A 14,139-nucleotide genomic window follows, 5' to 3' on the forward strand; every position below is an offset into this window, starting at 1 on the left:
ACCAATTAAGTTTAGCAACTCCACAAAGTTCCCCTTATTTCCTGGGCGCTAATCCTCCCAGTGACCTCGCTGAGCAATGCCTTGGCATAACGTAGGGATCACCGCAGCTCTCATATATTCACGATTTTCTTGCACAATATTTGAGTGACAGGCGTCAATCAGGTTTCCCAATCTCGAGCCATCTCTTTTTGCCAGTTTGAATTCAGCAAGTGCCTCCATGGCGAACCTGTGTGCCACAATCCCATTGTGCTTTTTAAAAGTTGCTGTTGCATTCTTCCAATTTCTATATCCACTAGAAAAGAATGGAATGGTACCGCTGCCCATCACCCAAAAAACTTAGACTGGCGAAGCAACCGAATATTCAAGCCAGCTGTGTCAAACCAAGCCGCATTAAAAGATCTTTGCAGGTAACTATTAACCGCGATGGGTAATATTTTCTGATAGGGCACCAGGGTCCATCACCAGGTCTTTGGCTAATGTCACTTGGAGTCCTAGAGAGACTTGCACGACCAGTCGCTGGCGGTGGTGGCTGGCAGTTGTGTGACTGCGAGTCGCTCTCCTGCTCCATCTCCCCTTCCCTTCACTCGTCTTCTTCTCTCTGACAGGTGGAAGATAAGGCCTCCCGCTTGTCCTCTTGTTCGCCCTCCAGGTGTCAACGAAAAGTTTGTTAACGGGCTCGGCACTCCATCCGTCCGTGGACATTTGAAAAAAAAAAGTCTGCCAAATTACTAGCTAGCATTAGTTAACATTAACTACCGGTAATTTTGCTAATGAAAATAACGTTGCTGTCGGTCACATTGTTTTACAGTTTATGGTTCCACTAGACTGGCAAGGCATGCTCACGAGTGATGTAGTGATGTCACATGATATGTATCACACTTTACCCATCAATCTCTGGACAGTAACAGCCTTATGTTGGATACTGATGGGGATACTGAATGGATCTGGTACTGAACTCAGATTAGTGTGAAGTGTGATGCACTGTGTCAATACAGTGCATGATAACTCCTGCCAGTTTCACGCAGCAAAAACATTTTAGCAGCGGTAATGCAGTATTTCTTGATTGTTGATTGGTGGGGCTAAGTTGCGGCTATTACGATTATTGGTTGAGCTGTAGCTCAACCCAGCCCAACCTTGCCGCCGCCCCTGGTATGAACAGTAGAAACCATGATTCCTATTGGCATTTTTGGTATTTTCCAGCAATGGGCTGAAGTAGTCAACACCACATCTTGTTAATGTAGGATCATCAGGAAGGACCCTAGATTTTGATAAGTCTGTCGTGAGTTGCTTGCCAGCAGTTTCGCCTAGTTCATCAGGTGACGCACTTGGATAATAACTTTTTGATGGCTCCGTTCGCTCCAGGAATTCAGAATCTTTGATGCAGTTGAGCCAACATGTGATTCCTTCCAGTGTGAGCTGTAATGTTATGAATCTGTCCTTCACAGGTTAGGTGGGTTCCTTAGGAAGCCTTCTTGAACTGATTCATTCTACTTTTTCCATTTGATATGTTTGGTTCCTTTCTCTTAGCTTTTAGTTTCTTAAGCAAATCTTTGATTTTCAGAAACCAGACAAAACCAGACACAGTTGAACCAGGCAACAGTAGTGGATCATGAACTGGTCTATTGGATCTTTGGGCTTTTGCACCTGAATGACATGCTTGAGCTTCTCTTCTGACCTCTAGGATGTCGATGTCCAGTATTCCAGGATCTGGATTCTTGGGCCACTGGTCTTGTGCGCTGACCAAGAAACCTGGTCCTGAAAACCAGCTTTCATACTTCAAGATTGCTTCAACTGTCTGTCCTTTCGAGACATGAACAGCTGGATTCAGAGGGCTTTTGACATATGTAAAGTCCACTGTAAAGTCTGAGATTGCTCCTGGATTGTCGAGATTCTATTAGCAACAAATGTGTTGAATCTTGTGCTTTCACTGTTCAAGTACATTAGCACAGCCACGCTATCCGTCCAAAAGATTGAGTCCTGAAGTTCCAGTTCAAGCTTTTTCTTCAGAAGTTTGTCCATCTTGATTGCAACAGTAGCCGAATGGTCAGTTCCATTCTTGGTATGGTTTGAGGTTTCATGGGCATGACCCTCTTAACAACATTGTCTGGTAGGTCTTGGTCCCAGCTATACTTCTGCCAGCATAAATCTCGCAGGATTCTTTTGGCGGGTAATACTATTGGAGAGAGAAAACCGAATTGTTCAAAGATGTAACTGACAAGTAAAAGCAGGTGTCTCCTAGTGTGTGGTCGATCTATGAGGTTGATCTTGAACTTAAACTGATCTGATTCGCCACACCACTGAATTCCCAATGCACTCTCCATTGGCAAGCTATCTTCATCCAAATCCAAATCTTGAAACCCTTGTGCTCTTTCCTCTTCGGTAATTGAGCTGAGCAGCTTCCGACTGTTGCTCGACCATTTTGTCAACCGAAATCCACCTTTCGCCAACACGCTTCTCAGGTCAGCGCAAAGGGCTATTGCTGTGTCTTCATCAGTATTGAACTGACAGTCATCTACGTAAAAAAAATCTTGACTGTTTTGGCAGCTTCTAGACCAAATTCATCCTGAAATTCTGTTGCACATTTCTGAAGTGCAAAGTTTGCAAAATTTGGCAATGATGTTGCACTGAAGATGTGTACCAATCAATCAAAAAGCCCTTTTTAAATCAACATTTGTCACAAAGTGCTTTTACAAAACACCAAGCCTGAAACCTCAAGGAGCATACAACAATAAGTGTTGAATTTCAGTGGCTAGGATAAAACTCCCTGGAACCAGGCTCAGAGAGGTGACCAGTCCTCTTCTGGCTGTGCCGGGTGAACATTAAGCATCTGCTGGAAAGAAAGGAAAAACAGGGGCATATAGTGAATGCCACGATGGAATTTCTCACTTTAATGCAACCCTACCAGGATGCTTTTATGGATTTACACAGACTCATCTGACCCTGCCGATGGCCTCTGCTTCGTGCGAACACAGCTTCTCTTGACTGCGTCGCATTAAGAATTATCTACGGAACAGCAGCGGTGATGCCCGAAACAGTAACCTGGCCCTGTTGGCCATCAACAAAAGAAAGGAAAAAGGCTTTGGATGTCCAGCACACAATTTACATTTTTGCTTCTAACCACAACAGTCGGATTGTGCTCCTTTGAGAACGTAAATGGTGAGTTTGAATATATTATAAATAATATGGTCGATTTGGAATCTGTGCTGACTTAAGTTGCATTTTGTGCAGCCTAGGCGGCCACTTGTTGTTCTACGTGGCTCTATGTCTCTCACTCTCTCTGTGTCTCTTTATCACATACTTTCTCTCTCTGTGTGTGTGTGTGTGTGTGTATATGTATAGAGGGTGATTCCTAACGTGATCTATAATGTGTTGGGTTTGCAACGAGTTGAAATTGCATGAATAATAACCCTTAACGCAGTTTTAGTGACTATCCACGTCTGTTGCTCAGTGCAATCATCCAACTAACCCATAGCAGCCTCATGCATGATCTCTTTAGCTACTGGGAGGGCTTCTGTTGTGTATATTTTCACATTGAAATTCAGATGTTGATTTGAGCCCAACCACTGTATGGATTAGCCCCACCCAGTTTGGCCAAAGAAATACTCTGCCGCCACCACTGCGCTTGAGCAATGACTGCAATAACACCAACTTCACATGGGAACTTATCTACAGTTTAATACACAGGCTTTGCGGTGGTAAAAGGCAGACAGAGGTTTCACAAAGTTTGTTGCAATTTTCCTGCAACCACAATCTTTGTGTAAAATGTTTTAATACACACACACACTGTTTAGCATAATGTTAGTGGCATGCATCATATTTTACAATCCACATCAGAACTGTGAGTGATATTATAGTAGCTTGTCATTCCTATTGGTATCCTTTAATGGGAGGCATTTCAGATTATTTAACATTTTCATTCTGTCACATCCTGCTTTCAGATGAAGATAAAATATCTTAAACACTGAAACCATTTCAGCAATAGGAGTTATTTTACACTTAAAAATCATCACTAGTTAACAATAGCCAATATGCTGCTGCTTTTTATGACAAAACAAGTATCCAATTTAACTGAAAGGTTCTTTATCAGGCAAGTGTTATTTAAAGAATCTAAAGAGCTGTCATGGTGCGGTGCGCAGCAGCGCCACTGTGCCATATTATCTCAAGTTCCCATATCTCACGAACACATCCCAGACTGTCACATGTTTCCCATCTTTCACACCAGGTCCCAATTGTCATCATTTGTATGTGTATATGTTTCCCCTCTGCTCCCCACATTGTGGATCATTGTTGCTGTTATGTTTGTTCATTTAATCGGTGAGTGTTGTTTAATGTACTGTTTGAATGTTAGCTGTTAAGACGTGTTGTCGCACACTTTAATTTCATTCAGTCATTAGTATTGTTGTCTGTTCGTGTTCGGTTTGTTTTGTTTGTTGTTATCAAACCCCATGAACGAGAGAAATGCCTGTGCCTGGTACCTTGCCAACACAACACCAACTAGAAGCATTACAGAATGATCCACAATAACCTGAACCAGCAGGCAGTTCCTCCAGGACCGAGGCCTCCCCAATATTTTTTTTTAGGGGGGGGCTATGGGGGTGCCCGAGGAAGGTTGTGACGGCACCCCCTCTGCGTCTGGAGGCCTTCCCGGTGGTTGGGCGGAGTGAGGACTGGTGGGGCTTCAAGGACCCGCCGTACCGGTTCTCGCCGCCAGAGGTAAAGTTCCCGGCGCCCTCTCCTGTCCCGGGCCACCCCGGCGCCCTCCTCTGGCCCTCCTCCGGCTGCCGGGCCGCCCCGGCGCCCTCTCCTGTCCTCCGGCTGCCGACCCTCCGTCGGCTCTCCCGGCCTCTGGCACTCCTCCGGCTGCCGACCCTCCGTCGGCTCTCCCGGCCTCTGGCCCTCCGCCGGCTCCTGATATTCCGCCGGTTCTGCCTCCCCGGCCTATCCCAACGGCTCCGCCGCCCTGGTTAGTCTCGGCTGTTTCACATGTTTCCCATCTTTCACACCAGGTCCCAATTGTCATCATTTGTATGTGTATGTTTCCCCTCTGCTCCCCACATTGTGGATCATTGTTGCTGTTATGTTTGTTCATTTAATCGGTGAGTGTTGTTTAATGTACTGTTTGAATGTTAGCTGTTAAGACGCGTTGTCACGCACTTTAATTTCATTCAGTCATTAGTATCGTTGTCCGTTCGTGTTCGTGTTCGGTTTGTTTTGTTTGTTGTCATTAAACCCCACGAACAAGAGAAATGCCTGCGCCTGGTTCCTTGCCAACACGACACCAACTAGAAGCATTACAAGAGCTTTGGAAGAACCGTTTTATATTATCGTTTTTCCAAGTTGAAGCATGGAAAACAGAACTTACAGTAAAAAGAACAAAGGCATAACTGAGTTTCAAGGTTTATTTGTCAAATGTACCGAACAACACAGCATCATCCTGCATGATTGAATTCTTGTGACATGGCACCTGACAACTACATAGTGAGAATTAAGAAAAATATATAAGCAAAAGAATATATAACCAAACAAAGAAATAGAGCAGTAATATATATAACACTGTACAACTAGCAGCAGTTTAAAAAGAGAACCGTATTATAGCAGCAATATGGGTAGTAGTATTGAAAATTATAGCTATGGAAAGTCTTTTTTTTTTCTGACAAACTGTTAGAGTTGAAAATAGAATGAAAACATATCGAATTTAGCCTTTTCATCCAGAACATGAACATTTCGGTGAAAAAGTACTCTTTGTGTGCTATATCACACACGGCTTTGTATCATTTTAAAGCCTGGCAGGTGGAAACCAATAATAGGTATTTGAAATTAAAATTAATTTGTAAACAAGTGTAGACAAATTAACAGGATGGAAAGATTAATAACAAAGATTTTGTTTATCAAATGAAAGTAAAAATGTGGTCAGAAAAAGAATTAAACTGTCACAATTACTGATTTTCCAATAGACTAAGCTGGAGAATCGGGCTCTTTTAAAAGGGTGTTTTTCAGCATTCGTGTTTTCACAACTGTCTGTAACCTTTCAAATGTGAATACATTTTCATTGTCAACTAAACTTTCATAGTCAGGATAGATTGTAAGCAGAATTAGTTTGAAAATAATAATCTCATGTTTGGGTTAAGTTGTTGAACTATGGCAAAATGGAAGAATGTTGCAGTATTTGAGGGACAAGCCCATTAGAACTAGCTAGCAATTTAATCAAAATTCTGTGTGACTGCAATTACATTGTTAATAACCCCCCAAGAAAATACTGTTATGCCACGATTAGTGCTTTCAGAAAAACACATTGACGCTTGTCACGAGTTTCCAACTTCTTCACACAGGCTGTTATGTAAGGTAGACCAAGGTTTCACAACGTGTAGCGGTATTATCCTGCAACTCAACTAGAATTGCATGTACATTGTAACCACACGTACTCTATGACTAGGTAAATGTTCTGTATTTGTGGCCTAGTAGTCAATGTTCGGGCCAGTTACAAAAGGTTGATGGTTCTAAGCTCCAGCAAAGTGTATGAACCGTACACCAGATCTCTGACAGCAATGACACATGGGGCATTCAGGCCCTTAAGATCCCCACACACGTTAACGACAGCGACCCTTCCCTCCCTGACACGTTAAACCACTTCTATGCACGTTCTCAATGACCTTTAACATTTCTTCAAGTCAACCCTTGGCTATATGATCTCATAGAGATAAGTCATATTGTGACGCAATGGCATGTGGGTAATGTGTCGGTTATCCAACTCCCAATTTAATACATTTCATTCCTTTTGCCGGACCGTTTCATAGTTATTCTGACTAAAAAGGATTTTGTCCACTTGATTATACAGACATATGACGTTATTTAACACATTTATTTATTATTATTTATTTGCATTTATTAAAAAGCACAATATTTTCTTTGTCATTCTTGAAACATATCCTAATGAGGATGAATGATTTAGAACACAGTAAATATAGTAACCTTAATACGGAATTCATTTTCTAATTTTCAAACATGTCACGCAGGGTGAATTATCTTGGTCGGTGTCAAGCGAAAATGTAAAAAAGATGGGGTCAAGGGTCTAACTCAGGTCTGCTCCAGGAGCGCCCTCTCCAGGTCCACGCTAGCAGCGTCAAAAATGTGTTGACTTATGCATTCACATATTGACGCATAAGTAATATTCATTTGCATGCATATGGGACGCATATCTTAAGAGATTGCACTGTGCCACCTATTTTAAACTATACACGTAATAACTTCAACACACATCAACTTCAATTCATTTTCTTGTTTTTTATGTACTTGTAATAATAATATACTGTATATACTTCAATACTACAAACAGTCACTTATTATAGAATTTCTAAAATATGCAATTTCTCATTGATACAAATTGGTTTTAAAACACAATAGCCTTCTACTGTATTACAACTTTCTAAATGTATTACAGTGAATCCGGATAGGGGGGGATTAAAGGGACAGTTAGTCCACCAAGAAATAATCCTGACAGTCATTTTTTCGAACAGTCCATTATTCAGCTCTGTCTCAGTCGGTAATTAGCGTCATCCAAATTCATGCATGGAAACCGCTCGTACCGCTAACGCAAAGCTCCATTGCAAGCGGAAAAACTATATAACACTTTTAGAAATGTCTGCATTTCTGTTCCCTGGTATGTAACACTTGTCTTTGTTTGTGACACACAGGTCTGAATGATCTCAGTAGATCTTTGCGTTTTCTGACCATGTGTTAATCTCCCTAAACCAATAAGGGTATCTGTCCTTTGTTCTTCAGGACTGTGTCCGGCTGTCTTTTACGATATTCCCCTATCCCCTTGGGGGAAGCAGGGGCAATTTAAGTACTGATTATTGTTCTGTGTTACTTTATAGAAGCCTCACGGTTCCTTCTGTAAACCCTAACCCTCTCTCCTAGCTAGTAAATAAAAACCGCTAATTGTGTCAAGTGAATTTTGTCTCTATACAGTCTTCCTACAAGAGTTCTACTCGAAGGAATTACCATCACAGATGTCATCGAGGTGAGCATGAACTTTAAACTCAACAAGCTATGTGAAGATAAGTTGCTTCGCCTATCTGGCCCATTTCCATCAGTGGACATCAGAATAATATTTGTAATTGTGGAAAATGACGTGGTCATAAGAAAGTTACAAGGGACATGGGAGAGGAGACTTGAGGTTTCACTCGTTGTCAAATCTGTAAGGTCTGTTTAGATTTAAGAAATATGGAATAATATCTATACAGCTCCGGAAAAAATTAAGAGACCACTGCACCTTTTTCTCTCCGTTCCAAAAAAATTGAAAAGGAATGAGTGAGGAACAGAAGCGTTCAATTTGCCGTGGTCTCGTAATTTTAACCCTTCTGTTCCTCACTCAAAACCTTCCTTTTCAACTTTATTGGAAAGAAAAAGGTGCAGTGGTTTCTCAATTTTTTCCAGAGCTGTATTTATTTTTTTATCCACAATTTTAAATGACGTTAGCTTTCCTTGTTCCAATATTTACCTATTCATCCAGGTGTAACTTCTAGGTACAATCAAATATAGATGTTTGGCTGTGGAAAGGAACTGATAACCTGGGTTGACAAATTTAATTGACACAACAAAAAACCTGACCAAATGCGATATTTACTATACAACCGATATTTACTATACAATCTGTAAATCGAGCCGCCCAAGCCCATTTTTGCCCGCACACTATTATAAAAAATAGCCCAATTGACCGGAATCCTCCCCAGCTGGCAACACACATAATTATTTTGATATCTATATATTAAATGTTATATTTCATGTAAAACAATTAATTTACACTTTAGTTTTCATTGTGATTTAATGTCCTTGTTCTGAACCCTAGAGAGGTCAAGTGGAGTTTCTCAAATTCTGAGGGTATAAAAGAGGAAGAGGAATGCTCCATCAGTACAGACTGGAGACATGCTGAAGTACATCCTGTTGAGTGCTCTTGCAATCTTGGGTGAAAAGACAAACCCCTTAGACTCTCTTTTTCCCCCTTTTCTGCCTTTCTAGCCTCTGAACTAGCTAATTCCCTGAACAAAATCGTTTTTTCTTATACACTCTTTTCTACATTATTCTCTTGGAGTAAAATATCTAATAAATCTGTACTGTAAAGGACCATCTGATTTAAACTGATAGTGTTTTTAATTGTGTTTCTTGTCCTGTGTAGTTCTGACTGAGGACCTGGTGTTCCAGCCCAGATACCTGGAAGATGTACCTCAGACCAGAGTTGTAGGTGGTGAGGTCGCCAAGCCCCACTCCTGGCCCTGGCAGGTAAGACATTAGTCTTCTCTTAGTCTCTAGCAAACTGATCTCTGGTTCTGGGTAACAACACATATCTGATTCCAGATCTGTCTGTGTCAGTGGTGTGTGTCAGTGAAAGCTAAATTATTGCAGAATGTAATCATTATATTTACATAAATGCTTAGACGTTATTACAAAATCAATAAAAATTAATGTAGGTTAAAGTTGTAATATTGCCCTGCGTAATCGCTGTTCTCAATGTCACAACTGGCGATTCCTAATAATGTTTGAGTTGTAACGGAGACAAAACAGGTGTCACAATCTAAAGAGGTATCAGGACACAGAGGTGGTGGAACAAACCCACATTTGCTTCCAAAAGAGGCTTGATGCAACATGACGGCCGTAACACGCAACAATGACTGACAAAACCCACTGGGGCAGGAGGAACTTAAATAGGGACATTACGAGGGGGCAAACAAGACACAGGTGAAAGCGATAAGGACAAGGACAGGCTGCTTTTAAGAATAAAGGGGAAAAAACTAACAGAACAGGCTACATTCAAGACCAAAAGCAACATCCAAAGTGAACAAAACAGAACCTCACTACATGATGTAGCTTAGCCTACTCCGCCCGATCTCCACCCATTCTCCATATTTACACAGACCGCCGCCATGTGAGTCAACCAATCAGTGGCGTCTGTTTAGTCAAAGCTAGAGTATTGCAGAATGTAACGTCTAATCATTATATTTACCCATAAATGCAATTGAAGTTATTGTGAAATCCACCCCAGAATGTAGGTAAAAGTCATAATATTAACCTGCCTGATTGAAGCTCCCAATGTCACAACTGGCAATTCCTAAAAATTGGAACAGTGAATTTAAGTGTACCTCAACAAAACAGGCTGCATGGATGTAGCGTAGCCTGCTCCACCTGATCTCCACCATTCTCCTTACTTACACAGACCATCACATCTGTCAGCAAATTACTATCCATTTAAATAGACCAATCACTGGAAACCAGTGATGAATTTCTGGATATAATGGGCACAATTTTGACAGTTGAAAGAATACTATGGTTATATTTTCTTCTGTAAAATTCTTTACGTATTTAGTCTCTAGTAAGAAAAAACTATTTCTCTGAATCTCAGGCAGCAAGCTAAGGCAACCCATTTGCTCTTCCCAGTCAAAGAAAGCCTGTCTGTTCTCACATGATAAACGTATCAGGCTACTTCTTCATCTTTAACACACTCGTCTCTATATCTATCTTCTCGCCTCAGGTCTCTCTCCAGGTCCAGTCTGGACGCACCTTCTTCCACACTTGTGGAGGTTCTCTGATCAGGAAAGGATGGGTCGTGACAGCCGCCCACTGTGTGGACAGGTGGGACAAGGACAGAACTATATTTCTAAAGTCAATCTGTTGTGGCAATAGGATAACTATTACAAAACACAGCGGTACACAAATGACATACACCAATACATTAATACAAATTTGATTTCAATTAGCATGGTTTTTGAATTTTAAACGTGTGTGTCTGCAGTCCGGGGACTCGTCGTCTGGTTCTTGGAGCGCACAACCTGGACAGGAAAAACGGTTTGGAGCAGATCATGCCTGTCAGCAGGGTCATCATCCATCCTCAATGGAACAGAGAACATATCAGTGCTGGGTAAGGAACACTTTCTGGAATCAAAGGCATATTTGTGCATATTTGTGTTCAAGTTTAAATGTGACTATCTGTTTATGATAATTTGCCAATAATATAATAACTTGTAAAATCCTCCTAGATATCTTTACCCTAGCTCAGATGAACCACACATATGTAAGGATGTAGGATGTTGATTCCTCCACTGCTTTGCTCCGATACTTTTGATATTATGCACAGTCCATTAACCCCTCCGGTATGATATTGTGTTCCTCTGACCCTCAGGTTTGACATCGCCCTGATTCCTCTGTCCACTGCTGCCACCCTGAACTCTGCTGTCCAGCTGGCTGTTCTCCCTCCCTCTGGTCAGATCCTGCCCAACAACAACCCCTGTTACATCACTGGATGGGGACGCACCTCCAGTATGTTACACAAGTAGCTAACAGTAACTGTTGTTAAGGTTCAAAAGAACATTTATATTTATATTTGTGTCTCTTTTTCATGTGTGTATCTAGCTGTAAGATTTCAATTATCTTTCCATTATGTCTTCTGTCCTTCCCATAGCTAACGGTCCTCCATCCAAAATCCTGAAGCAGGCTAGGCTGCCCAGCGTGAACTTCCAGACCTGCTCCAGACCTGACTGGTGGGGATCTACTGTTAAACCCACCATGATCTGTGCTGGGGGTGGAAGATCCAACTCCGGTTGCTTTGTAAGACCAGTGTATTGGAATGTGTATTGTGGGAATTTTGAGGTGGCAAACAAATCAGCTAGGGATTTCATATTTAGAAATATAATAATGTCATGTCATATTGTAGGGGAGAGACGATTTATATTACACATTTTGAAATAGCAAAATACCAGTAAGAATCATGGTTTCTACTGTGACATGGTTATCTCAGTCATGATGAAGGCCTCTCTCCATTACTCATGGGAGAAGCCTAAACTCCCTCCAGTGTGTAGACACTGTAAATAAAATGTGACAAGACTCGGATGTAGTTCACGATTCTTCTCTTTCTTTCACCTTTTCTCATTCTCTCAACTGTCACTCTCTCTCTCCTGTAGGGTGACTCTGGCGGCCCCCTGAACTGCCAGGTGGGGGGGAGGTACTACGTCCATGGGGTGACCAGCTTTGTTCTCCGTGATGGATGCAACACCTTCCAGAAGCCCACTGTCTTCACCCGTGTGTCTGCCTACATTGGCTGGATAAACAACGTTAGTAGTCTGATGTCCAGGAACAGAGAGGACAAGGAGAATAGCACTGCTTTATTTCTTTAACTGTGTTAAGACATTTCTATTAGTTGGCATACCTAAATAGGAGTATATCTAATGTATATATTATTTAGTAGAATTGGTGACAATCAGAGATGGGGAGTAACGGATTACAAAAAAACAGTAACTCTAATCCGTCAAATTACCAAATAAATATTGTAATCAGATTACAGATACTTTTGAAAAGATATGTTTACATTTGGATTACTTCAATTGAAAAATAATATTTATGTGAAATAATTATGACACGTTGCATGTTAGATTTTTTTATATGTTTTAAAAACCTTGTTACTTGAACTAAAAATAACAATCGCACCCCTCAGTTGTTGGGTGTGATCATCATGCGCGCAAAGGTTGGCGCGCATAACCAGATTAGTGACGATTAAACGCTTTTTATTGGTAAAAACAGAGTGTATCTACGATAATATAAGCCTACCCATTTAAAATGTGATTTAGTTGTCCACTCGATGCATCTTTCTTAGAACAATGATAGGCGATAGGCCTACCTGGTGTTATATATTTTTCAAGTTTCAAGGTCTGTTTGTCAAACGCACCGAACAACACAGCCAGAAAGAGATGCGAAGATTAGGCTATTTATTTGAAAGCTGTAGCATGGTGCTACCTTCAATATAAAACATCATAAGGAATTTATCACAACATTTGAGGAAAAAATGTGTTGGGAAGCACTTTGCCAAAGGATGATGATATGCATTTGACCTAAACTTTGTCCATACAGGCAGCCATGTGATCCTTCTTTTGCTTTACATCTCAGAAAATTGTGGTTATCACTGGCTGCTGATCGCATTGAATTTAAGCTAAGAGTGCAAGCAGAGGCGTCGTTGCTAGGATCACAATACAAACTGGGTTTTGAATGTACATGCGGAAAATGTCCATGTACACGCTAGCGGCCTACACGTCTATAGATGAATGGATCAGGGGATTTTTTATTATTATTATTATTTTAGTTCCATTAGAGATCCGGGGCTATTCATAAAGGATGCGGGGCTATAGCCCCGGACGCCCAGGGCTAACGACGCCACTGAGTGCAGGTGTATAATCACAGTTTATTCCATTGCTGGTGGCCTTAATAATCACAGGTTACGTTCACCTAGGTAAAATATATTTGTGTGCTGGTGTTCACAACGTGCATTCATGTGCCTGGGGATTTTGCAACGTTTTGACAACGTTTGTGGTTGTGGAGCAAAACATCAGACTACTGCAGATTTTTTGTATGCAAGTGTATGCAAATTTAGTTTTTGACCAGCTATGTAAACTAACATTGATTGATCCCGCTAAATGTATTCAATTGGTTATAGGCTATTCCTTTTTGTTTTCTAATACCTCTTAATATTAAAGTAATTTAAAAGTAATTCAAAGTAATCGGATTACGTTACTGAGTTTGAGTAATCAAAAAATACTGATTACAAATCTGGACAAGTAACTTGTAACTGTAACGGATTAACCTACCCAACCCTGGTGACAATAATAGTTTTGATCCATTGTATTAACTGATACTCTCTCCTCCACAGATTGCCCGTTAAAAAGGAACGTGGTCTTTGAAACAGAGTACTCAAGACAATGTCTAGTGTTCAATATTCAATAAAGTATCAAATTTGCAGCATTTTATTTTCATGTCTACTTTTTACAGTCAAGTCCACACTGTCATTATTTATCTCACAGTATTGTCTGCATTATCAGTACACTTTTAAAGGGATATTTACTGTATTTAAGACTCCATCCATGTCTTTTGGGACAGAAAAAAGCCCATTTCACCTATACCACCTATTGAGGTGTGTTACAGTTTTTTTCAATTGTTTACACGCAATTTTGAAAACAGAGTTCTTTTTGTCAAAATATAATCACAATTATCCAAACACCACAATCAATTAGCAAAATTCCTAGATTGTTTGCAAAATGACACACTTCAGTCAAAACATACACACTTCAGTCAAAACATATACACATTTTGTGAAAATGCTAT

At 40.8% G+C, this 14,139-nt stretch overlaps 1 protein-coding gene across 1 annotated transcript; it reads left to right on the plus strand.

Moving 5' to 3' along the window:
• The first annotated feature begins 7,964 nt into the window (after nucleotides 1-7,964).
• On the plus strand, nucleotides 7,965-13,780 carry LOC114828906 (elastase-1-like). Its single transcript, XM_029114113.2, has 9 exons — nucleotides 7,965-8,020; nucleotides 8,849-8,965; nucleotides 9,176-9,279; nucleotides 10,526-10,626; nucleotides 10,787-10,912; nucleotides 11,174-11,310; nucleotides 11,453-11,598; nucleotides 11,952-12,101; nucleotides 13,688-13,780. Exons 2-9 carry the CDS (start codon nucleotides 8,926-8,928, stop codon nucleotides 13,697-13,699), a joined length of 816 nt encoding a protein of 271 aa, XP_028969946.2. The 5' UTR covers nucleotides 7,965-8,020; nucleotides 8,849-8,925; the 3' UTR covers nucleotides 13,700-13,780.
• The last annotated feature ends 359 nt before the right edge of the window (nucleotides 13,781-14,139 follow it).

Source organism: Esox lucius, chromosome 17 (genome assembly GCF_011004845.1).
Source record: "Esox lucius isolate fEsoLuc1 chromosome 17, fEsoLuc1.pri, whole genome shotgun sequence".
NCBI classification, from domain to species: domain Eukaryota; kingdom Metazoa; phylum Chordata; class Actinopteri; order Esociformes; family Esocidae; genus Esox; species Esox lucius.